This window comes from Molothrus ater, chromosome W (genome assembly GCF_012460135.2).
Source record: "Molothrus ater isolate BHLD 08-10-18 breed brown headed cowbird chromosome W, BPBGC_Mater_1.1, whole genome shotgun sequence".
In the NCBI taxonomy this organism is placed as follows: Eukaryota; Metazoa; Chordata; class Aves; order Passeriformes; family Icteridae; genus Molothrus; species Molothrus ater.
In genome coordinates this window covers 2,663,692-2,687,493 of record NC_050510.2, presented here as the reverse complement: position 1 = coordinate 2,687,493, position 23,802 = coordinate 2,663,692, and the positions used below count along the sequence as shown (strand labels likewise).

Below are 23,802 nucleotides of genomic sequence, written 5' to 3'. Positions count from 1 at the left end.
GAAGTTGAAAATGTTTTAAACTCTCAAAGAACTGTTTAATTTGAGGCTGCTTTAAATTTTATAATTCATAAGTGTTCTAAGAGTCCCTTTTCTTCCAACAACTAATCCATGAAAGGCTGGCATCCAGTCCTATAATTAATTTAAAGAAAATGCGTGCAAAAATAATTAAATTTGAATATTCTAAGAAGCAATCAAGTTTACTAAGCTCTCAAACATTGAAATAATGCTTCCTGTTAAAGGGACACCTGCACTAACCAGTGTTTAAGGGCTTGCATTCAGCTGATTAAACTACAAATCAATGCCCACCAAAATGTTACTTAAAGACATTTCCTCTTTTTTTTTTTTTTGCAAAAACAAAGATTATAATGTAAATCTGAAAGCAAAACTTTATTTTTTTTAATTATGTAATTTAATCTTTAACTTTGCTAGTTGGAAGCCATGACACAGGAGAAGGTCCCTTTAACAAGGAAGGAGAAAAGTATCACTTAATCAGGATGTGGGAATGGAATCTGTACCTATGAGTAAATGGCAATGCACTCTGGATTGGCTCAGCCCTTGATTCTGAGTTCTGCGTCACTTCCGCCATCACTCTCTTGTCATCTGTCCCATTAATACTTTCTGGCGTTAAAGGAAACTGAATATCCCCTCCAGCTGATTCCTTAAGTAAAACAAACAAATGACATATTAGAATTACTGAGTGACCTGCTCAGGAAGGCTGTGTGTATATAAGCACTATCATTAATTTAATTCTTATATGAGATATGAACTTTAGACAGTATTAATGTGAGGCTCACAGATTTCCTGCATCACTCATGGCAATATTTCATCATGTGAATTTAATTTAGAAGTGTATTACTATAGGATTCAAATTATCTTGCACAAAACACAACTGACCTATGATTTATTTGCAAGTGTCCAGCCTCACGCTTATCACAGACCTCACTCTCTTACCTGATATTTTATGCAGCCCTCAGCCAGCTACATAACAGGCAACTATTGACACCAAGGATTCTTATCTCTTGTTTTACATTCTAACATGGTGAAAAAACCAATTCTGATATTTGTTTCAAAATCTAGCTTTCATTCTATGTATTAATGAAAGTGAACAGGTGCATTCACAGTTTTGCCTATAAGCCATCTGTAAAGAAAACTTCTTCAGCACAATCCACGCAAAACTTTCATAGATGTTAGCCTGGCCTAGCTCTTGCTGGTCATGGTATCATCTGGGAAGGAGAATACTCCAGTTATATCCAGGCAGCTATACCTGAAAAACTTAGTGGCTTTTTTCCTAGCAGAAGGCACTGGTAAAGTTTTAACCAGCCCTCGTTATGTCAACACATACATTTATGTTTTGGCCAACAAACACTATTTTTCAATTTCTAGTCACTGAAAAGTGCTTCTTTAAAAAAAAAACAAACAAAAAAACAAAGTACATTGTGTAGCCCAAATCCTAAGTTGGAACATTTTAGGTTTTTCAGTCCCTGTATGTGGTTTAATTTTAATATTTTCTTTCCTATTGTAATAAGTAGCAATACATTTGTTCAATAATTAAATCAATAGCTAAATAATTATACAATATAAAAGCAATAACTAAATAGCTAAAACCGCTTGATTCTTAAATGTGCAGCCACATATGGTTGCTTGGCTTGCAGGAATTGTATAGTGCTTTGGGAATTCCATGGTAAAGATATACCTTTTAAGGAAAAGTTCACCCAGAGGTCACAGAGGAAGGCTGTAACAACAATCCCTAAACTCGCAAGAATTGCTTAGGCTTGCAGGAATCGTATAGTGTTCTGAAAATTCCACTGTATAGATATGCCTTATAAGGAAAAGTTCACTCAGCGGTTAAAGAGGAAGACTTGGAGCCTTCATCCCACGGCCACCAGAAGGCAGAAAAAGACCCCCTAGCAACTGAACGAGCAAGCGCAAAAGACTAGACCACGTCATCCCTGGACCCGGGAGAAGAAGGCAATAAAAGGTGAACTTTGGGGATAGGAACGGTGCGAGCCTAGAGGAGTGGAGATTCCCGGCCGCCCAGCGCTGAACTTTGCTTATTCTTGCTTGCATAATAATAATAATAATAATAAAATAATTGTATGATCCTTAAATCCAGTGAATTCGTTTATCACACTATTATATTACGTCATATAAGCTAAGTAGCTCATTTCAATTTCAAAATGTCTTAGTAGGCTTTTAGTAATCAAGTGTTAACATTTAACTCTAAGATAGAGTTTCATGAATAGAGTTCAGTGGATGTCATGGAGGGGTGACTATCCAGCAGAGGACTGGTTGAATTACAGTATTTCCAAAAGGTAAGCACCTTCTATGGCCACAGAGATTTTACCATCTGCATGGAGAAGAGATAAAACTACTATTAACTGTGTTAAACTGGTGTCATAGTTTGACACGGGAAGAATTTCGGAAAGTGAGGCAAAAGCTTTTTGTGTAACAGTCTGTTAAAACACTAAATACTGGACATGCCTCTGTGAAAAACACATGTTAAAGACAAAAAAACACCCTCAAAAACTTCCTCTTTCTTTTCTAGTCGGCAAAAAGGTAACAAACCCCGGCCCCCGTCTCGGCCAGGCCAGCCCGGGCAGCCCTGCCACGGGCTGGGCCCCTTCTCCCGGGCTGCCCGCTGGCCCCCCATCAACTCCGTTCTGGCCGGGCCGGGCCGGCCCCCCAGCAGTAGCCAGGCAGGAAGGGGGGGGAGGCTGCGGAGCCCAGGCCGGAGCAGGGCTGGCCGAGGCTGTTAAGATCTTACCGTCAGGTCCCCTTCCCCCAGCGCGGTTGAGACCAGAAACAGCCCTGAAGCTGTGCAAAGTGGCCCTGCGGCTAGAAGTAAATGCAGAAAAAACAAAGACCAACCATGAAACCAATCCTAACACAACTCAGCCGCAGCTCCCACTTCAAGTTACCTGCAGGTCAAGGGCCCAAGCGACATGTTAACCCTTTCAGTACTTCAATCCTCCCTTGAGTGAGAGAAAGGAACAAGATACAAGCATGTTAAAGAACAACATAAAAACATCAAGATCAGTAATGAAGAAGTCAAGTCCCAGATGGGAGGGATGAGGAGATGCCTTAGTCTTGAGACTAAAATCCTCTTGTAAACTATGGAAAAAAGACTCTTTCCCTACAACACATAAAACTACAGGGAGATGAAGAGTTCAAATTAATATCAAGCAAAGCCCTCCATGTTAAAGTAAGCAAATGTTAAAGTAACTGTGATCCCATGAGAAGTTTAAACAGAGAAAATGAGAAGAATACCGTCTCCTGTGCCCCCAGGAGAAGAAGAAAATCTCTATTCCCAGCAATGAAGATGATTTTAAAGATAGATAATGAGAACTTTTACCTTTGAACAGCTCATCTTTAAAACAATACCCCATAAGTTAACATGGCCCATTGACAAGCTCTAAGAAAGCTTATAGAAAATTGGAGGGGTTTCATGATAACAATTTCCCCCTGGCAATTGCTAGTTGTGAAAAAACCGCGAGAAAACTTTTTTTCCTCTTGTAGAGAAGTCTCCATAACCTTAACAAGAGGGACTTCTCTCCCTAAGTAAACTGAAGAAAAACTATTTCAGAGGTGACAAACTGACTGGAAATTTTAGGTTTTGTTTCTTTATATTGTCAGTGAAAAAAAAAAGGTTGTGGGGGGAGAATAAGTGTTCTCAAGAGTTTGTTTTAATTCTTACTACTTTTTTCCCTCTTAATTACTGTTAATAAAATTTTCTTTATACCCTTTTAAAGTTTTAAGCCTTCTTTACCTTTCTCCTAATCCTATCTCACAGCAGGAAGTGAGTGTATGAGTGATTAACCAGCAGTAAAAACCCACCACACTCATCTGTACATTAGTTAGGAAATCTCAAAATTGAAGAAACCTTAAATCAGAGAACCAAAACCACTACAACTGGAGCACAAGCACAGTCTCTGGAAGGCCAGCAGCTCCTCTTCCCAGTTCTTTGACACTGTGTAGAAAACTGAAGAACAGCAATCTCAGAAGAAATTGCAAGTATCTGAAGATGGTCATGATCTTACAAAATATGGGTCTGATTTTAAGCCTCCACTTGTAGCCTTCAACTAGTTTACAAGGATAAGGCTTTTTGAAAGCCAGTACTGAATCTGATCCTATAAGAAATGTTGCCCTTGACTTTGAGAATTGACCAGATGGAAAAACTAAATTCTTTTAAAGAAAATAAGATCTGGCTGCCATTATTTCCTTCCATAAAGCACTGGTGTCACTTAACCAACAATATTGTTCAACATTGTCATTACACTTTAAATTATATTAATAATTGGCAACACAACAATTGTCAAAATTTTGCTTTTATTCTACTATATTTCTCACATAGTGAGAGACATATCTCACTCTACAACTTGAATTACTGAGTAATACCGAGTTATACAAAAAAATTTTAATAATGACTTCAAGTTCTATTATTCTACCTGGTTCCATCGAACCAAAACCGCCACAATTATATTTAGCATTCCTCAAGTTATACAATGCACATGCACAAGTGTCTTCATTCTGCATCTTATTAAATTCCTACTGATTAAAAAGCAGAAAATAATTAGCTTACACTGATTTATTCCCCAAAGTTTTATTTATAATATAAATGTAAATTATTTATTTTATGAATGTAAACTGTTACCTACTTTCAGGAAGAAAGTATTTATTTTATAAACAAAACTATTACTTTAAATGTTACTACTTTAGATGTCAAAATTAAATATTTTTACAGAACAATTTTACTGAACTAAAACTAATTTGAATTGAAATTAAAGTGTCAAAGGAGTGCAGATCTGGCAAGATAATCAAGCACATTAATTATTTTACACAAATTATGTGTGTTTGTCTATTATTAATCCTCTGATTTGATAAAGGTTTTTTCACTGCCATTAAATGAAAGGCATTATGAACCCAAGAGTTTCTTTATTTCCTCCTCTTCCCAAACTACGCTAGATGTTCTAAAATCATATACCATATCTGCACTGTATAAAGGAGCCCTGGCCCTACTAAGTATCCAGGACTGGTGATGCCAAGCAGTATAAGAATGACAGTTGTCTACAACATACAAACTAAGCACAATAAAGGGGAATCAATCAAAAGATGCCTTAAATTTCAAAATCTTATTAAGAAAATGCATGCACTCATAAAACAGTCTCTAAAGTAAAACAAGCAGACTTCACAGCACAGATCAAACCACCTTTTAATGGTGACTGTAAAAGAAGAGTTCAGACCCTAGGTTCTGAGGCAGTTTATTTCAGCTCAAGTTGGGTGCCTCCAGAGGGACCCCAAACAAAAAATCCCTGGACCTTCACACCCTTACAGTCTGTGCACCTGATCTTCACATGCTCTGCACGCGCCTCTTTGTCCTATGGTGATTTGTGGTCTGGGGTCTTCTCATTGGATTCTTCCTCCATGTCCATGTGGGCAGGACATTAATTGCTCTAATCTTCCAATTTGGGGAAGCCTTGGGGCCCTTCAGCATCTCAACCCTTTCTTTTTCCTCCCCTGGTCAGCCATTCATGCTGACAGTTCATTTAGAGTTCACCTACGGTAACTTTTAAGCAGGGCCCACTCATGCTAAGCTGTAAGTTACAATTAAACCTACACAACTGATTTCTTATATTCTATAAGTAAACTTATTTTAATCTCCAACAGTGACTAAATATGGAATAAAAGAAAAGAAGGATTAGGTAATTCAAATCCATGAACAAAACAAACCAAAAGAATTACAGCTTCTTTTTTTATTAAGTATTGTATTGGTTTCCGATTAAGTATTCCATACATTTCCCTGGCATCATTCTTCTTCATAGACTGGCAATGGCATAAGACTGCCTGCTAGTGATTCAGATACCATAATGTCTGAAACATTTGTTCCAGTATAGCAATTCACACAATATCACATTTTTTCCGCAAGGTTCAGAAGTAAATTGAGTACTTCAAAGAAAAAGCTGAAAGATGATAAAACCATGACCATTTTGCCAAAACCAACCCCTTCATTGCACTATAAAAATGTTGTGATACTAAAATTTTTCAGGCAATAGCTATTCTTAATATTATAGGAGTGTGTCGGAAGCACAGAAGAAAGAACTGGATTATTTTTATTTATTTGACTACTTTTATTTACTTACCACACAATTTCAGGAATTAACAAAGTTCCTAATCTGATATGACCAAGGTCAAAAGTAATAGCTGAAGAAAGATTCTGGCATAGGAAAAAAAAAAAAGAACTGAGGTTCAGACTCCAGTTCTTCAGCTGGTTGTAAGACTGATGGGGTGAGGGTGCAAACCCCACAACTTGCACTATTTAGTTCTGTACTTGAACCTAATTAACATTAGTTTAAAAAATAAAGGAGGAAAAAGGTGGAACACAGTTTTCAGCCTATTGATTCATGCTTTTTTTTACAGCAGTACCATTAGAAATGTAACACATTTTATGTAAGTTTTAAAAGTATATTTTACAGTTTTTATATGGAGTATCTTCCTACCTATTATTAATTTAATGCAGAATGATATCTACAAGTTCAAGACAGCAGAGGGATTGACACTTGCAGCTAACTGAGCTACTGCTCACTACTCACACACTACCTCCCAATGCCTTTCCTGTCAAAACTTCCTTTAAAACCAAGTTCTTACAAAGTCTTGACTGGCCACTGAAAATATATCTTCTTCCTCTTTTTCCTTCCCCTCTCTGCAAAGGATCACTACGTAAAAGGGAAAAAAGTAAAATGATTGAGAAAGGCAACACTGGAATTACGTGCCCTGCAGCCACTTCTTGGCACATAATCAAAATAAGAGCAAGTACTCCTTCAAACATCTCTGGAGTCCCACCTTCCCTTCCCAGTACCAAGCACCCGTCTTTCCCCTAGACATAAATTTCTTCAAATAAGCTCCAGCTCTATGGAAGTGCTGGAGTCTGTAGTAAAGCCATCACTTCTCATCTTCTCAAAACTCTCTTCTTTCTGGAGAACTAATGAGGAGCATTAATTATGTGAAGACTACTATGCTGATGTGTCAGCACTTGCACTAACTGTATCTTTTGGAATAACACACTAACTTATTAACACAGCTAAAAGCCAAGAGATGAAAATTAATGTGGTAATCACATATTCTCTGAACAGAGAAAGACTTAATTCTCTCCCAGGATTTTCCTGAGAAGCTGTGAGGAAGCTCAGAAAAAACAGTTCTTATCTTAATCTCTGCACCTGTTGTTGTGCACATGTGGAATGTGTTATGGAGATTGTTTACCAAAGAGGGATTTCTTAATTGGACTCTGGTGATGGTGTTTTGATTAATTGACCAATTGGATCCACATGTGTATTGAGCTGTCTGGCAAGGGCGAAGGGTTTTTTGTATAGTATAGTATAGTATAGTATAGTATAGTATAGTATAGTATAGTATAGTATAGTATAGTATAGTATAGTATAGCTTATTAAAGCAATTGATCAGCCTTCTGCAATCATGGAGTCAATGCTTATTATTCCCTGTTCGGGGGCCTGTTGCCACAATAAAGTAAGGCCTGAATATGAAATTATTCCTAAGCATGCAGTAAATAAATTGCAGTTCTCAATGTGTAATATACAATTGCTTGAGATAACATTTCTATAGCTGACAACAGTATAGAATGCTAGGCTTTAAGTACAAAGGAGCATCTGGAAAATAAACAATATTAATAGCTCATATAGATTAAGAAAAAGCTTTAATCCTGGGAAACTGTTAGACAAAAGCATCTTGTCTCTGAATAAGTAGCTCAAATTTATGTCCAAACCAAATAAGTCACTCCATTCAACAGTTTCAGATTTAACTTCTGAGTGCAGACTATTAATCATCATATTAAAAGAGAAACAGAGTAGTTGTTCTACCCATAATATTGAGTAACTAGAGGCCTGGCTGAAGCATTTCACTGTTTCTAAAGTCCAAGTGTATACTAGGTTATAATACTTCCATTATTTATGTATTTATTAGTGGAAATTATGAGAAGTTTAGAGACAGTCAAGAAAACTAATAAAAAATTATGCCTTATTTTCTCCTGTTATAGTAAAGCAAGCAGTTTCCCTTTAAGAGCAAAAGCCAACCTAGCTCTTGGGCAAAATGTGTATTAGGAAAACATGAGGTTGGTTCATTTTGTATTCCTGTGGTTTCTACTGACTTCTCTTGGAAATACACCTGATGCAGCTTTCTGATGGCAATAAACCTATTAATATAGCATCTTGCAAACTGCCTGCCATCCTTGTTCTGTCAAAGACCATGAGCATACTGCAGTGTAAAGTACTCAAGACATGCACTGATTCAATGAATGAAGATGCACTCCTGTTGGAGGTTAGGATTTTTCCCTTTTTTTATTTATATCATGGAATTTTTCTCCCATTTTTTGCCCAAGAGATGAAAAAAAGCAAATACTTAAGAGTGACAAAAGATGTAGCCAGGGAATGGAGAAGGGGTGCAGTTTGTTGCTGTCTCTTAGCTGGGGGGTTTTCTCTCGGGAAAGGCAGAGATACCACGAGATTTTGCCTGATGGGTGAGGAACTGGGCTCAGCTCCTTGCTCTCTCTTAGGTTTGGAGTGGAGACAGGTGCAGTTTTGGTGATGGACTGTTGCTGCCCGGAGGATTTGCTGCCACTGCAGACTTTTTGTCCACCCACTGCATCTCCTTATCGTGGGTGAGCCTTTGCTCGTAAGAGCAGCTGTTGAACTGGGACCTTTTCAACACACAACCTCACTGAGAAGGGGACCTTGGCCCCCAACCTCCTCTGGAGGAAGCATCTTCCGACTGCTTGCAGAAGCCCATCTGCCACTGCCCAGCCCCGCTGTTTTCTGCTGCTGCTTTGGGCTTTTTTGCTACACTTTAACCTGACACCCCATGTCCACCTGGCCTCCCCATGGCTCCTGCTATGGCTTTGGAGTTTCTTCTACACTTTGCTTGCTACCCCAGGTGTGCTCGCCTCTGCTGTTCCAGCCTGCTGCTCCAAGGTCCCTGCTACAGCCCATTTCACCATCCAGACAGGCACTGAGACCAGCTGCCCCTGTGGGTTTGCAAACGAAGCCCCTTTCCTATCTCTTCTGCTGGCTGAGCTGCCATCAAGTGTGTGGAGAAGGCAGCTGAGCTCACCCCACAGCGCTCCCTGCAGCCACGGGGTAATCATTGCACCTGCCCCGCCTGGCCAGGAGCCAACAGCACCCCTGCTGGCTGTGACAATAACTACACCAAAGGGGAAAGTGCTTGACAGCCCAGAGAGGCTGTTATTTGATCTGTTTTTTCCTGTTTCTTGTTGGTGCTGTTGTTGGTGGTGGTTTTTAGCCTTGTTTTTTTTTAATATATATATATCTCCTAGTAAATTCCTTTCCCTATATCTTTGCCTGAAAGCCCCATATTTTCAAAGTTATAATAATTTGGAGGGAAGGGGGTCATATTTTCCATTCCAAGGGAGGTTCCCGCATTCCTTGGCAGGCATCTTTCTTTCAAACCAAGACAACTTCCCAGAAAAAAAAAAGACTCAGTTGTATGAATCCTACTTAGCTCAGGAACCCCTGCTGTAGTTTTAAAGCTGCTTCATCCTCCAAGAGGAGAAACTATTTTTATCTTTTCTATTGCTTAAAATAAAGCAAATAGCTACACACGCAGACAGAAACACCAGAGGGGGGGGACATAAAAGCCTCATGAAATTTATTTTTTCAAAGTAATTTCAAAGCATCCATTTTCAAGTAAATTAATTTTAGTCATAACTAATGTACATTTGACTATATTAATTTATTTTCCAGTTAGGTCTATATTAACTCAGTTAATATTTTGAGATATCTTTTAGAAACTCTTCTGTTACAACATGGCTAACAATAAAACCCCAGAATCCACATGTGAGTCTGCCATCTTCCTTCAACACATTTCACAAATGAATATTACAACAGGAGGAAATAAGTAACTATAATTTGCTGGTTTAACTTCATTTTTGTTGTAATGAGTGCATTGCCTGAGATTTCATAGCTACAATAAGAAAAAACATAAAAGGTCTTTACTATATGTCACAGACATCCTTTATGGAAAATCCTTTCCTTAGGATTTTTCCTCCTGAGAAGCTGAGAGGCCTCAGGAACAAAATGTAAACAATGGTTATCTGCTGCTGTGGAATGCAACAGGTGGATCTGTGATTGGTCTCATAGAGTTGTTTCTAATTAATGGCCAATCACAGTCAGCTGGCTTGGACTCTGGGACAGAAGCTTTTGTTATCATTCTTTCTTTTCTTTCTTTTTCTATTTTTAGCTAGCCTTCTGATGAAACCTTTTCTTCTATTCTTTTAGTATAGTTTTAATGTAATATATACCATAAAATAATAAATCAAGCCTCTGAAACATGGAGTCAGATGCTCATCTCTTCCCTCATTCAAGAACCCCTGTGAACACTGTCACAACTATAGACTTACATAACTGCACACCATCTTTACTCATATTTTCTGAGGAAAGCTCAAAGAAAGGGATGGGAATAAACAAAAGGACAATTTAATATTAAAGCAAGCCCCTTTGACAGTTTTGCAAAGTATATTAAATGCATTCTTAGACTTCTTGCCACTTCTAGCTGACTGATGAGGGGATTCAAGGAAACTGTGAAGTACTCTGTTCTTTTTTAAAACAATGTGTGAAAGATACAGTAATTAGCACAGACTATGAAGTACTAGGCTTGAATCAGGGAATAACACTCACTTGAGAGGGTGTACTTGTTAGCTCCATCTTTTCCTGGGATTTTTCTTTTGCTAGTCGTGCAGCGTCTTTGAATTCCTGAAATTTTTCTGCAAACTGAAGGTATAAGTTAAAAAAAAAAGGAAAAAGAGAAAGAGTAGGTGGTAAGTAGCTATACTACATGCAGAACAGAATGCTGTACTTAATATTTCACAAAGTCAGATTCTGTCAGTAGAATTTTTAAATTTTTTATCCTTGTTAGATTTTTATTTAGGATAGCTACTCAGTGACATACCTTTCAGACATAATGTACTCTGTTTATATGACAGGAAATTTATGATGCAACAAAGTTTAATTTGTTGCTGATAGTGTTTAAAAAACCACCTCATATATGGCATACATGTTGCCTTCTTGTGAAGGCCGCGGTGACCTGGTTTCGGAGTCCAGCACGGCGATCCCCTCCTTGGGATCCCTCGGGGCCAATAACGGACGCTGACACCAATGTGGTGGACGGTTAAAGGCGTTTATTGAGGGGTCTCGAGGGTATTTATGGACTAAGGGGCTTCTCTACGTCAGACGGGGGTCTGGCTATGCTTTCTAGGGTTAGTATGGAGTGGAAAGTTACTGGCATGCATATGTTAGGGGGGCTACACGTCTGGCTACATTCCAAGGGTGATCCTTATCTATGGGGAGAGGGGTAGAAGGATTCCTGTAATTTTCCGTCACAGCCCGAAATCTTCCGAACGCCTGTCCCTATGCCTACTACACATACAATCATGATAAGCTGCCTTGCACAGCTACTTTCAGATTCGGGTTTTACCGTTTTCTTGACAACAAATGATCTGGTTCTGAAAGCCACCATGGTCACTATCAGCCTAGAGCCTTCAATGGGCTTCATTTTTTCATGACTGAAACAATACCAATTTCTTCCCAAAGTTTTACAGCATTTATCATTTTGGTAGCTAATTTAGAAAGCAACATTAGGAATATTGAGTCAAGTTCATTTCTTGATTGTTCATAGACATGAATCAAGTTAACAAATTCATTGAAGTAAGCCCTCAAATATACTAAACACTAAATTCAAGAATTTCACATTGAACTGCCATATGAAGCTTGATTTCTCTGCTACATGTACATCTTAGACAAAATAGCTAAAGCGGCAATTTAGAAATACATGCTGTCATGGTTTTGCATGGGAGACGTTTAGGGAAGTGATGCAAAGCTTCCAGCCACTGAAAAGCTGGACATGCCTCTGTGAAAAACACTTGTTAAAGATGAAAGAAACCCGGGAACTTCTTCTTTTCCCTCCGGTCTGGGAACAGGTAACAAGGCCAGGCCGGCCCAGCCCGTCTCGGCTGGGCTGGGCCGGGCCGGGCCGGGCCGGCTCTGCCGCAGGGCCGGGGCCCTCTTTGGAGAGCCTGCTGAGCCCTGGCTGGGCCAGGCAGGGAGTGGGGAGGCTGTAAGGGGCCCTGGCTTTTAACATCTTGCCACTAGGATCCCCTCCCCCCCAGCGCAGCCACCGCACGAGATCATGCGCCTCAGGCCAGAGGCAGCCCTGCAGCTGGAATTGAATGCAACAAAAAACAAAGATCAGCCATGCAGCTGATCCTGACACAGCCTCAGCTGCAGTTCCCTCCGAAAGCACCAAAAGCACTGCACCGAGAGACCATCTGCAGGCCCTGGGTGAGATGTTAACACTTTCAGCGCTTCAATCCTCCCTCGAGTGAAAGGAACAAGATGCAAGCATGTAAAGGAGCAACATGAAGACATCAAGGTCAGTGAAGAAGTCAAGTCCCAGATGGAAGGGAGGAGGAGATGCCTTAGTCTTGGGACTGAAAATCCTCTTGTAAAAGCTATGGAGAGAAACTCTTTTTCCCTGTAACACATGAAAGCCATGGGGAGATGAAGGGTTCAATTTGATATCGAGCAAAGGCCTCTATGCCAAAGTAAGCAGATGTTAAAGTAGCTGTGATCCTATGAGAAGCTTGAACAGAGAAGGAGAGAAGAGTGGTCCTGTGCCCCCAGGAAGAGAAGGGCCTCTGTTCCCAGGGATGAAGATGATTTTAGAGATAGATAATGAGAACCTTTGCCTTTGAACAGCTCATCTTTAAAACAGTACCCCATAAGTTGACATGGCCCATGAACACAGCTGTGGGAAAAGCTTGTGGAAAATGGGAGGAACTTCACGATTGCAGATTTCCACAGGCGGCTGCTATTCATGAGAGAGCCACGAGAGAACTGTTTTTTTTCCTCGTGGACAAGGCTCCATAACCTTAACGAGAGGGACTTCTCTCCCTAAGTAAACTGAAGAAAAACTATTTTAGAGGTGGTAAACTGACTGAAATTTTAGGTTTTGCTTCTTTACATTGTCAGTGGGAAAGAAAAGGTTGTGGGGGGAGGAAGAGTATTCTGAAGGTTTTGTTCTGATTCTTATTACTCTTTCTTTATATACTGTTAATATTTTTTTATACCCTTTCAAAGTTTTGAGCATGCTTTGCCTTTCTCCCAATCCTATCTCTCAGCAGGAAGCAAGTGCATTGGCCAGGAAATCTCAAAATTGGTGAAATCTCAAATTGGTGAACCAAAACCACTATAAATGTACTCTTAAAATTGATAAATTAAATCAATTTATTAAGAATAGGGCCTGGGTTCTCTGGCTAGAGAAAAATTTGGCTTCATAGATCTCAGTTTCACACTACACTAACTGCTATAGTAACTAAACATTCATTTTGGCTTCTACTGCTTTTATATATACCTTGATCTTATTATGATCAGCTCAAGACTGAAATTATCCTGTAAAAACATTGGAAACTTCACCAACACCTTCTAAATCTCTCCAGCAGCAGCATACAAAGAAATTAGTTTGCACTGCATGTATTCAAAACAGATGAAGGCTACCTTTGTGTGACTCAATCTCCTCAACTATTTTCAATCAGAAATTCACCTGCTATTCAAGATCTAAAAAACATTATTGTCTTTAAACTACTTCTCCTGGTAGGCTACTAGTTTTTGAGGAAGTATCATTTCTAACCACTGGTATCCTATATTTCATCTGTAAGGTTATTTAAAAGCATGTTTCCTAAATATAGGAGACAAAATATACCATCCAGAAAATCTAATTAAGTTATCAAGAAAAGTCTCAAAACAGATAATAAAATTGGCCACAGATGACCAGAACTGGATGATACTGAGGCAGAGTGGAAATTTTCCAGGGTAGAAATCCATTTTGATTTAGGTGAAACGTACATCTTTGAGTTAAGTCTGTAGCTTGCTGTTTAGTCTGACTGCCTGTTCTCGCGAAAAGCCTGTGCTTGGAAGGACTGCTTCAGCCAAAGGACAAGAGATAAGGGGGGAGGAGGGGGGCAGACAGAGCAGGGCAACCTGACCCAGGAGTTCTTTCTGAAGAATTAGTGGCAAGTGTCACACAAAATCAGTGGAATGAATGTGTTTGAACCTATTGTAAAATTGCATGCATATGTATTTGAGAGGGAGATAAAAGGAGATCTGGAGTTCCCAGAGGTACACATGTCATTTTAGGGGAACGATTCCCACATGCGTCCAGCGCTGTAATAAACATACCAGCTTTACAACTTTCACACAAGTTGTGGAGTTTTGTTTATCTCCACAAAACAATACTTATTTAAGAGTTGTAGATAGACCACAAAATCTTATGTATAACCTATTATTTAAATCAGCTTTAGGACCTGATGATTGGTAAGTGAGCAAACATGATGCTAAGATTTAGAACGGCTGAAGACATAGAAGGCAGTAAATAGGATCTTCTGTATCACAGTAGTAGAAACTGTTAAAAAAAATTATCAGTGTATTGGGTTTTCATGGCCAGGTTTTCAAAGCCAATGTCAGATGGCTCCAGGACAGACCCAGACCTGGCCAGAGCCAAGCCAATCAGAAATTATGGTAACGCTTCTGTGATAACATATTTAAGAATGTAAAAATGTTATTGCATGGAGGTAATTGCACTCAAAGAAGAGAGGACTGAGAATACGTGAGATGAACTCTGAAGACACCAAGGTCAGTGGAGGAGCGGGAGGAGATGTTCTAGGTACTAGAGCTGAGATTCCCTTGCAGCCTGTGGTGAAGACCATGGTGAAGCAGCTGTGCTGCTGCAGCCCATGGAGGACCATGGGGATGCAGAGATCCACCTGCAGCTTGTGGAGGAGATCCATGCTGGAGCAGATGGATGCCTGAGAGAGGGCTGTGAACCTGTGGGAAGCCTACACTGGAGCAGACTCCTGGACAGGGACCTGTGGACCCATAGAGAGAGGAGTCCACACTGGAGCAGTTTTCCTGGTAGGACTTGTGACCCAGTTGGGAGACCCATGCTGGAGCAGGCTGTGCCTGAAGGACTGCACCTCATGGAAGAGGAACTCACATTAGAGCAGTATGTGAAGAACTGTAGCCCATGGGAAAGACTCATGCTAGAGCAGTGGGATGGACTCACGTTGGAGAAGTTCATGGAGAACTGTCTCCTGTGGGAGGGACCCCATGATGCAATAGGGGAAGGACTCCTCTCCCTGAGCAATGGGAGAAACCACAGGTGATGAAGTGACCATAATGCTTGTTCCTTGTCTCCCTGCGCTGCTGGCATAGGAGGTAGAGCTGGGAAGGAGGGAGGGGTGGGTGGAAGGTGTTTTCAAGGGTCTTATTTTACTTTTCATTATCCTGCTCTGATTTTGTTAGTAATAAATTCAAGTAATATCTCTAAGCTGAGCCTGTTTTGCCTGTGGTGGTATTTGATAAGTGATCTCTCCTGGTCCTTATTTCACTCAACTCATGAACCCTTGGTTATATTTTCTCTCCTCTGTCCCATTGCGGAGGGGAGTGAGTGAGTGGCTTTGGTGGTTGTCTGGCAGCTAGCCAGGGTCAAATCACCACAAATAGACAGAGAAATAGATAACATTCAAAGAAAGAGCTAACAAGTCTAATGTAGTGGAAATATTTAAAAAATTACTATAATTCCTTGAGGCAATCTCTTGATAAAATTACTAAACAACAATGATATCTCATTATATGAAAGGAAGGGTTCTCTGGAGGATTAAAAATTTAAGGAAAAGGTGGAAAAATTGTGGAGGGAGACTACAGGAGGATCTCACTAGCACCTGTGCTAGTCCTTTTGGCACAGAGGTGTTACCAACTGTTGTATTGCACTAAATAGTTTATTTAGTTGTTGTTTTTGCACTGGGTATTTGGTAATTTGCACTGATCACATGGTTTGTTCCATTCTCCTCTTTCCCCCCTTCCCCCTTCCCCTCCCCCCCTCCCCTCTCCCCTCCCCCCCCCCCCCCCCCCCCCCCCCCCCAAAGCCCCATGGTGGTGGTCTCTTCCTGATTTACTCCTCCCCTTGCCCCTCCCCTCACTTGTATCCCATTGGCTGTGGTCCCTGTCCTCCGCCCCCCATTCCCCTGGATTTAAAATCTCCTGGGACAAGACCCTTGCCCTCTTCTTCTTTGCTCTTTCCCATCTTGGACCCCCTGGAGTAATTCCACAATAAAGCTGTGGGATTTTTGGTCCCGAAGAGAAGAGCGCCTCTAGTCTTTTACTTTTGTCCTTGTAAAGGCTGCAAGGAGCCAGGGGTCCAGAGCTAGCCAGATTGGACCCTCAAAGGCCCCAGAGAGATTAGAGAGATTAGCCTTTACAACCAACCTCTCATTGGCCCAGTTTTGGCCAGCAGCATGTCTATCTTCAGGGCCATCAGCCATTGGCTCTGCCGGACATGGTGGAAGCTTCCAGTAGCTTCTCACAGGACCCATCTCCCATCTTTGTACCCCTCTCCCAACCCCCCCCCCCCCCCCCCCCCCCCCCCCCAGCTACCAAAAACCAGGCTGTGCCAAACCAATAGACATACACATCAATTTAAATAAATGACAAAATTTCTGGGTTCACTAAAGCAATGACGTGCACAAATGCACATGCATATACTCAATATCACTCAGAATTTCTTCTGTGTGTGATGCTTCTTAGAAATCAAAGCAATTGGATTATAAAAGGAAGAAGTCTTACAAGTATATCATGCTGTCCAAATAAAGCAGATTTACTGATTCTTTTTTTAATGGTTTTCTGACAGGCCCATTCTCATGCTTAGACAATAACAATTACTTTCTCAAAAGGGCCAGTATGATTTTTTTTTTATTTAAGGCTTTTTAATAAAAAGCCAATCATTATTCTTTACTCAAACATTTATTATACATTCATTTTTATCGCATTTGTGTTGCCAGATCTTTTGTGTATTTCAAAGATGAAAATTCTCTGCTTAATGTAGAAACATGTTTTCAAACTGAAAATGGAATTCCTCATCTGGAGAAAAACAACACTGATTTTTGCAGATTCTTGGACTCATCTACCAAAGTGCTATCAATAACAATAGGAATTGTAGAAAGGGTGCTCACAGTGAACCCTACCATGACTTTCAGTAAAAGGAGTTACTGCTTTCCTTGGATTAAGGTGGACTTCCCTCCTGCACAAGCAGACCAGAAAAAAACTCATAGGGAACTGAGTTTCCTTAGAAAAACTGTCAACATTTGTACTCCAACAAGAAAATGTAGTTTTCTTTTACATTGAATATTTTTCCCACTAGTTTTACTTTAAGCTTGCACATGTTGTAATATCTGTAATTTGATGAACTACACAGCAAAAAAGTCTAAGTGAATGCAGCTTAAAAGACAAAAATGCATTGGAAAACTATCAGTAATTGTTTTCTAGATCTAAACATGGAAGAAACACTACATAGTCTATTCCTTTAAATTCTATAGTGAAAAACTGTAATGAAAGAACAACTTGAAGGATGAGAAACTTAAAAAACCTAACAAATGAATACCGGGAAATAATTAACAGCATACACTCTGATAACGTGAATATCCCTACTCTCCTATATCAGTTAAAAGAAAATTCATAGGCAACAAAGTGTTATAACAATTTTGTCTTGTCTTTTTACATTGTAAGAATGGATACAGAACATTTATTGTAAACTATTTTCAAACAATAGTAGTGAGCAGCGTCTAGTTACAACCAGCAAAGGTATTTGATTCTTAAGTTGTTTGGCCAAATAGTTGTTATTGGTCATACTTACTTTTGAAAGGTGATGTTCAGATGAAAATCCCAAACCATAGACTGTATTTGCTCTGCTGTCTGCCCATTGGCCAAACGTCTGGGATGTTTTTGTAAATGTCATGTTGGGGGTGATAGTGCTATTTATTATTGCCTGAAAAAAAAAAGGAATAGTGGTAAAAAAGGGGCTCTGTGGTTTTGATTTTTTAAAAAGTTTTCTCAATAATTAAAAATGCCAGTATTATAGACAAGTATCTGTGTACACTGAGACAAACTTGCAAATAGAGAACAATTTCTAATTCAATTACAGCTAAAATTATAAAGCATATATTGGCATACATTCTTTAAAGGGAGTAAAAGGGGAGAGGCATCTGTTTGCAATTGCAAGTAGTCATTGAATAGACAGCAAATCTAAAAAAAGACCTATAAAGCATCCATATAGGCTAATAAGATCAGAATAGAAGAACTAGTGAGGTTATCTTGTCTCACAAGTGTATTTCTTTATTCCCTAAAGCAATACCTCTCAAGATCTATTGTAAGTTCCACAGTTGCATTTCCCCTGTTGCATATGCAATACTCACTGGAAAACATGCAATAAAACAAGAAGCACAATTTATTTTTAAGTTTTTGTATTGCACAAACCTGTTTTATAAGGACACATATGGGTTACATTTAAGAAAAAATTTATTGCTATTACAGTTATAACCAGCCAACATGAACAAGAAAGACTAGCCATAAAACCCAATATATGTACTGGAAGTGAAATGTGGGCATGCTTTCTCATCTGTCTGGTGCTACTAAGAGTTTCAGTCACATTTGTTAAATAATTCACAGCCCTTTTAATAAAAGACTGATTAATAGGTGCTTTGTAAAACCCATGTGAAAGAGAATGTCCTTAAAACTTCCCAGAAAATAGCATACACTGTGAACACAACAGTTCAGGAAGAACATTTCTTACATGCTGTTGTGGTTTAACCCCAGCCATCATACTAAGTACCACAGTTCCTTGTTCTTCATCTCCCCCCCCCCACCACCACCCTGGTGAGATGGAGAAGAGAATTAGAAAAAGGTAAAACCCAAGGGTCAAAATAGAAACAGTGTAAAAATTGAAACAAAATATTTTAATTTTACTACGACTAATGATAATAGTTATAGATGAGTAATGAGATGGTTGGCTCTCACAGTTAAGGGGTGAATATTATGTATACATCAAGAGAAGTTTTGTAGATGTATAGTTGTGGCAGCAGTTCTCTGGCCACAGAGAGCAACACCTAACATTCCCAGGCATTGTCCTGGGGAAGGCTGTGAGAAGATCAGAGAAAAGAATGATAAACAATTCTTATCTTAGCTTGCTGCACCTGTTGTTGCGAACATGTGGAATGTGTTATGGAGATTTGTTTACCAAAGGGTGGTTTCTTAATTGGCCAATGGTGATGATGTTTAGATTGAAGGGCCAATTGGGTCCACCTGTATCGTGACTGTCTGTAAGGGTGATGGGTTTCTTAATAAGTATAGTATAATAAAGTGATTGAGAGGAAAGGTGCATTTGTCTTTACAAACAAGCTGTGGGTCTTCTGGTAGATAAAACTAGCACTGGGAGATAAAAGAAACAATGGGAAGGATTCCACTGATTGATGAATGGAAAAAGATATTTGCCTTTACAAATAAACTTTAGGTTTGCTGATAAACGAAATTAGACATTGAAAGATGAAAGAAACAATGGGGAAAACTCCTAAATTCCATAAGAATTAAAAATTAAAAGGGAGGGTTATACATTAGAGGGAAATCTTCAGTATCAAGCGTTCCGGGAAGTCTGTACCTTTCAAGTACCTCAGCCAATGGGGAAAGAGAGAAGGGAAATGCGGCTGGGAAATTAGGATAAAAAGGAGGCTGCGTCCTCGAAAAGTTTGAGATCCCAGGGGAATGCCCCATGGCCTCTCCCTTTATTCGAATAAAGTCAAAGGACTCCTCTGTCTCATTTTTGGACATAAACCTCTGGTGTTTGTGGATTAATTTTCCTAACACTATGGAGATCATGGTAAAATATTGTTATTTTGTGTGGCCAGAGTATGAGTTGCCAAAGGGGCTGATATGGCCACCTTATGGAACAGATAGAATTCATTTGTGTCAAATTTTGTGGAGGTATTTAGAGGAGAATTGGAAAGGATGGATTAAAAGGGAATGTGGATTTATGTGGATTTATATGGATTAGACAAACAACAGGAGAAATCTGTGTTAAGAAAAATGGGAGAAGAGGAAAAAGGGGAGGAAGAGGAAAACAGTGAGGATTGGGATATTTTTCAGCACCTTCCCCTGTCTTGTCCTGCAGTGTTGCCAGCTGACCCAGAGCCAGCTGTAGGTCCCCTGTTATCCTCAACTCCCAGAGCAAGGGGATCAGGGAAATGCTGTTCCTACAGCCCCACCTGAGAATAATGATGGTGTGGGGGGGAGGGGAGCAGCATATAGTTTCTCCTCCTAGAATTAGAAGAGGAACTCAATTTAGGACATCAGAAGCCCCCCGGCCCCAAGAGACAGTACACCAGATGCCACTCTGCCAAGTTCCTTTGGGGGGTCAAGGGGGAGGGTTTGGGTTTGTAATTGTACCACTTACTACCCAGGATATAAGAGGGTTGAAAAAAGAATTAACCCCATATTTGAATGATCCCATAAGGGTGGGGGAAAAGATAGAGGAATATTTGGGAAATGCAGATTATACATGGAAGAATTGAGATTTTCTTTTGGGGATTTTGTTTGGGCCATCAGAGAAACAAATGATTTTGCAGAAAGCTTGGCAGCTGTGGGAGGATGAACATTGTCATGGTTTGACAATGGCGCAATGCCAGTGCCCCCATGAAAATACATTCTCCCTGGTGTCTGCTGTGAGATGTGACCAGGAATAAGCAAAGCAGGCCCCCACTTAGAAATAAAGAAAAGAAAACTTTATTAACTAAGCTACAACTATATGTAACAAGAAACACACAGGAAAAACGAAAACCTTCCAAAAACATTTCCTCCTCCCCCTACCAAATTTCCAATACATCCATCCCTCAGATCACCAACTCTCGGTCCATCACCACCCTTTAGATAATCAATTCTCAGTTCATCAAGAGGAGAGGAGTCCTTCTTGTGCCATAGGCTTCCCCAGGAAACACAGTTGAAACCTCTTGTGTTTCCATGTCACACGTGGCACCGCCCGGACAACATTGGCCATTGTGACCTTTTCCTTCCATGCCCAGTGCTCTCTCCACTGCACATGGAACAGAGCTGCCTCTAGGGTTTTCCTTTTAAGGATGCTTTGTCCCGTTCTAAAAAGAGCACAGTCTCTCACCTTTGGGACACCTGTCCCCCCCAAATTTCACCCCCTGAGGCCGAGGGGTCTCAACACTGAACCCTCTTGGCTCTGAGCCATTGCCTCCCCCTGGATGCAGTCTCTGTGTCACAGGAAACATGGTTCTGTCCATGGCTATACAAGAAAAGTCCAGCTAAGGCCACTCCATCATCTCTTCCCACCTAAGATTCTTCTCCACTCTTCTGACATCTTTCACTTGCACGGATTTTCATCACACTTGCCCATTTCCTCCTCCATTTCATCTCTATCTCTCTTCTAGGAAGGCTAATGTTCTGCAAAGTTTTCATTGTCCCAAAAAGGGTTAAAATCTTGGGTTCTGCCCGCCCAGAACTCCCACAGTGGCCGGACACCTTCTCGATGTACACCCCCCCCCCCCCCCCCATCCACATCCTTCTCAGCCGTGCTGCCGGCACATGTTATCAAGTTTCAAGGTAGCACAGTCACAGGCACAGGCTCTCTCTCTCTTTCTCTCTCTCTCTCTCCTGGGAGGGGGGGGGGGAGCTGCCCGATGCCTCTTGGCGCTTCTCCACTCTTCCGTCCTCAAGGGCCTCTTCACCTCCCATCTCTGTCCAAGGCCCCGGCCTACCTCACCCGGCCACATGGCTTCCCCTCCCCCGCCCAGCAGCAGCAGCTGGGCTGGGAGAGGTCCGAACTCTTTCCCCACTGGAACCCAAGAGAGCTTCCCCCTGGGAGTGCTCTGCTTTTAACCCCCTGAAGGTTGTGGACAAACATTCACAAGCAGCAGGGGGTGCTGGACCTAATATACCTACAGTGGATGATGCCATCCCACAGGCTGATCCCCAGTGGGACCCAAATAACCAGGTTAGTCTTGCTCGCCTCCACGTTTACTGTGCCTATTTGATTAGGGCAATTAAATCAGCTGCTCCCAGAACTAACAACATAGCTAAGGCTATGTCATTAAAACAGGAGAAACATGAAAGCCCTTCTCATTGGTTGGAAAGGATTAGGGATGCCCTGCGAAAGCATGGGGGGATGGATCCTGAGGGACCAGCCTTTAATACATTGCTGAACGTACAATTTGTTACTAAGGCTTTGCCTGATATAAGGAAAGGAGTACAGAAAGATGAAGAGTGGCAAAATAAGCCTCTAGAGGAATTGGTTAGAAAAACATAGGAGATATATGTAAGAAGAGATGAGGAAAAGGTTAAAGCTAAGGCAAAGATGATGGCAGAATATTTGCAGCCCTGGAGAAATAAACCACAGGGTCTAATGGGTCCCCCGGGACAGAGGGGACGGGGTCGGCAACAACTAAGTGGCAGAGGCATTCCCTCCTTGGCCGGGGAAAGCCAACCCAAACAGCAGTTAGGGAGAAACCAGTGCGCCGTCTGCCGGGTAGAAGGGCATTGGAAAAGGGAGTGTCCTCAGAGACAGCTGGACCTTCAGGAGGAGGAAGTCCAAAAGATAATGGAAATGGATTATTAGGGGTGTCATGGGCTCCTGTTATATCAAGGACCCACCACTCTGGAGCCCTTGATAATGTAATATATGTTATGAAATAATTCATGCTTTAAGAGAGAATGTATTTTATACGATTGTAAAATCCAAACGAGTTTCTGACCACAAGCAGCCCAGAGGCAGATGTCTACTTCAGAATGTCAAAATTCCTGAAGTCGGCAGGAGAACAATACCCCCAGTTTACCTATGAATAGACATGGCCAGCGTGATGATCGTGATGATCGCTGCTCTCCAGAGCAATCAAAAGATGCCCAAGAACGATCTTCGCCCATCTGATACCATCGATGGAGATAGCAGAAGTCACCAGAAAGATACATCTGAATACACGACTTCTGACATGATCAACACCGGCCACTGCTCAGGAAACAGCAATTGTCCAGCTCTGCACAGTGAAAGAAACTTTCATGCATATGCAGAGTAACAAAAGAAATCGGGACTCCTCTGCCTCAGGCATAAAAAACTGTATAAAATAGCCTTGCTGGAAGCTACGCTCATGAACAGAGGGAGATCTGATGTGATAGAGGTCAGATCTAGGTTCACCCAGTGCCGATCCCGGGCTCGACGATCCCAGGCTCGACGCTCTCTCTTTGGCTGTGGGTTTTTGAGGACTGTATTTTGGTCGCAGAAAAATAAAATCTTTTCGCATTTTGATAATTTGGCTCTTCGATTGATCATTTATAACAATAACTTTTAAGGTGGGTCTGGATCGGAAGGAGGTGTGTTTTCTGGTAGACACAGGGGCCTCTCGATCCACCTTGAATTTTATACCTAAGGGAGGGAAATTGTCAAAAAGATCATTGGTTACTCAAGGAGTGAGTGGGAAGGATGAACGAGTGCATTTTATTCAACCCCTATAAATAGATGTGGGAGACATGTTTGAAATGCATCAATTCCTGTTTGTTCCTAATTGTGATTGTAATTTACTGGGAAGGGATTTGATGGCTAAAGTGGGAATGCAAATTAGTATTGTAAAAAATGACACAGAGTCCAACACTGTGATATCTTTGTGTAAAATGTCTGAGAAAGCTTATGCTGAAATAAATCTGGAAGTGTGGGCAGCCCCAGGGAAATATGGAAAACTAGACATAGACCCTCTCCAAATTACTTTGAAACAACCAGGATAAGTGGCATCTGTTATAAATAAACAATCGAGAAGCCAAATTATCAAAAATGCAAAAAGATTTTATCTTTTTCCGCGACCAAAATACGGTCCTCAAAACCACCACAGCCAAAGACACA

At 40.8% G+C, this 23,802-nt stretch overlaps 1 protein-coding gene across 1 annotated transcript in view; it reads right to left on the bottom strand.

The window, feature by feature from the left end:
• The window catches only part of LOC118701501 (homer protein homolog 1-like), a 136,253-nt gene that overhangs the window by 1,894 nt on the left and 110,557 nt on the right, over positions 1 to 23,802 (bottom strand). The window contains exons 3-5 of the mRNA XM_036406146.2: positions 17,761 to 17,892; positions 10,698 to 10,790; positions 516 to 658 (exon numbers count right to left, since the gene is read on the bottom strand). Of these exons, the coding sequence (XP_036262039.2) occupies positions 516 to 658; positions 10,698 to 10,790; positions 17,761 to 17,892 (368 nt within the window). The remainder of the gene's footprint in view (positions 1 to 515; positions 659 to 10,697; positions 10,791 to 17,760; positions 17,893 to 23,802) is intronic.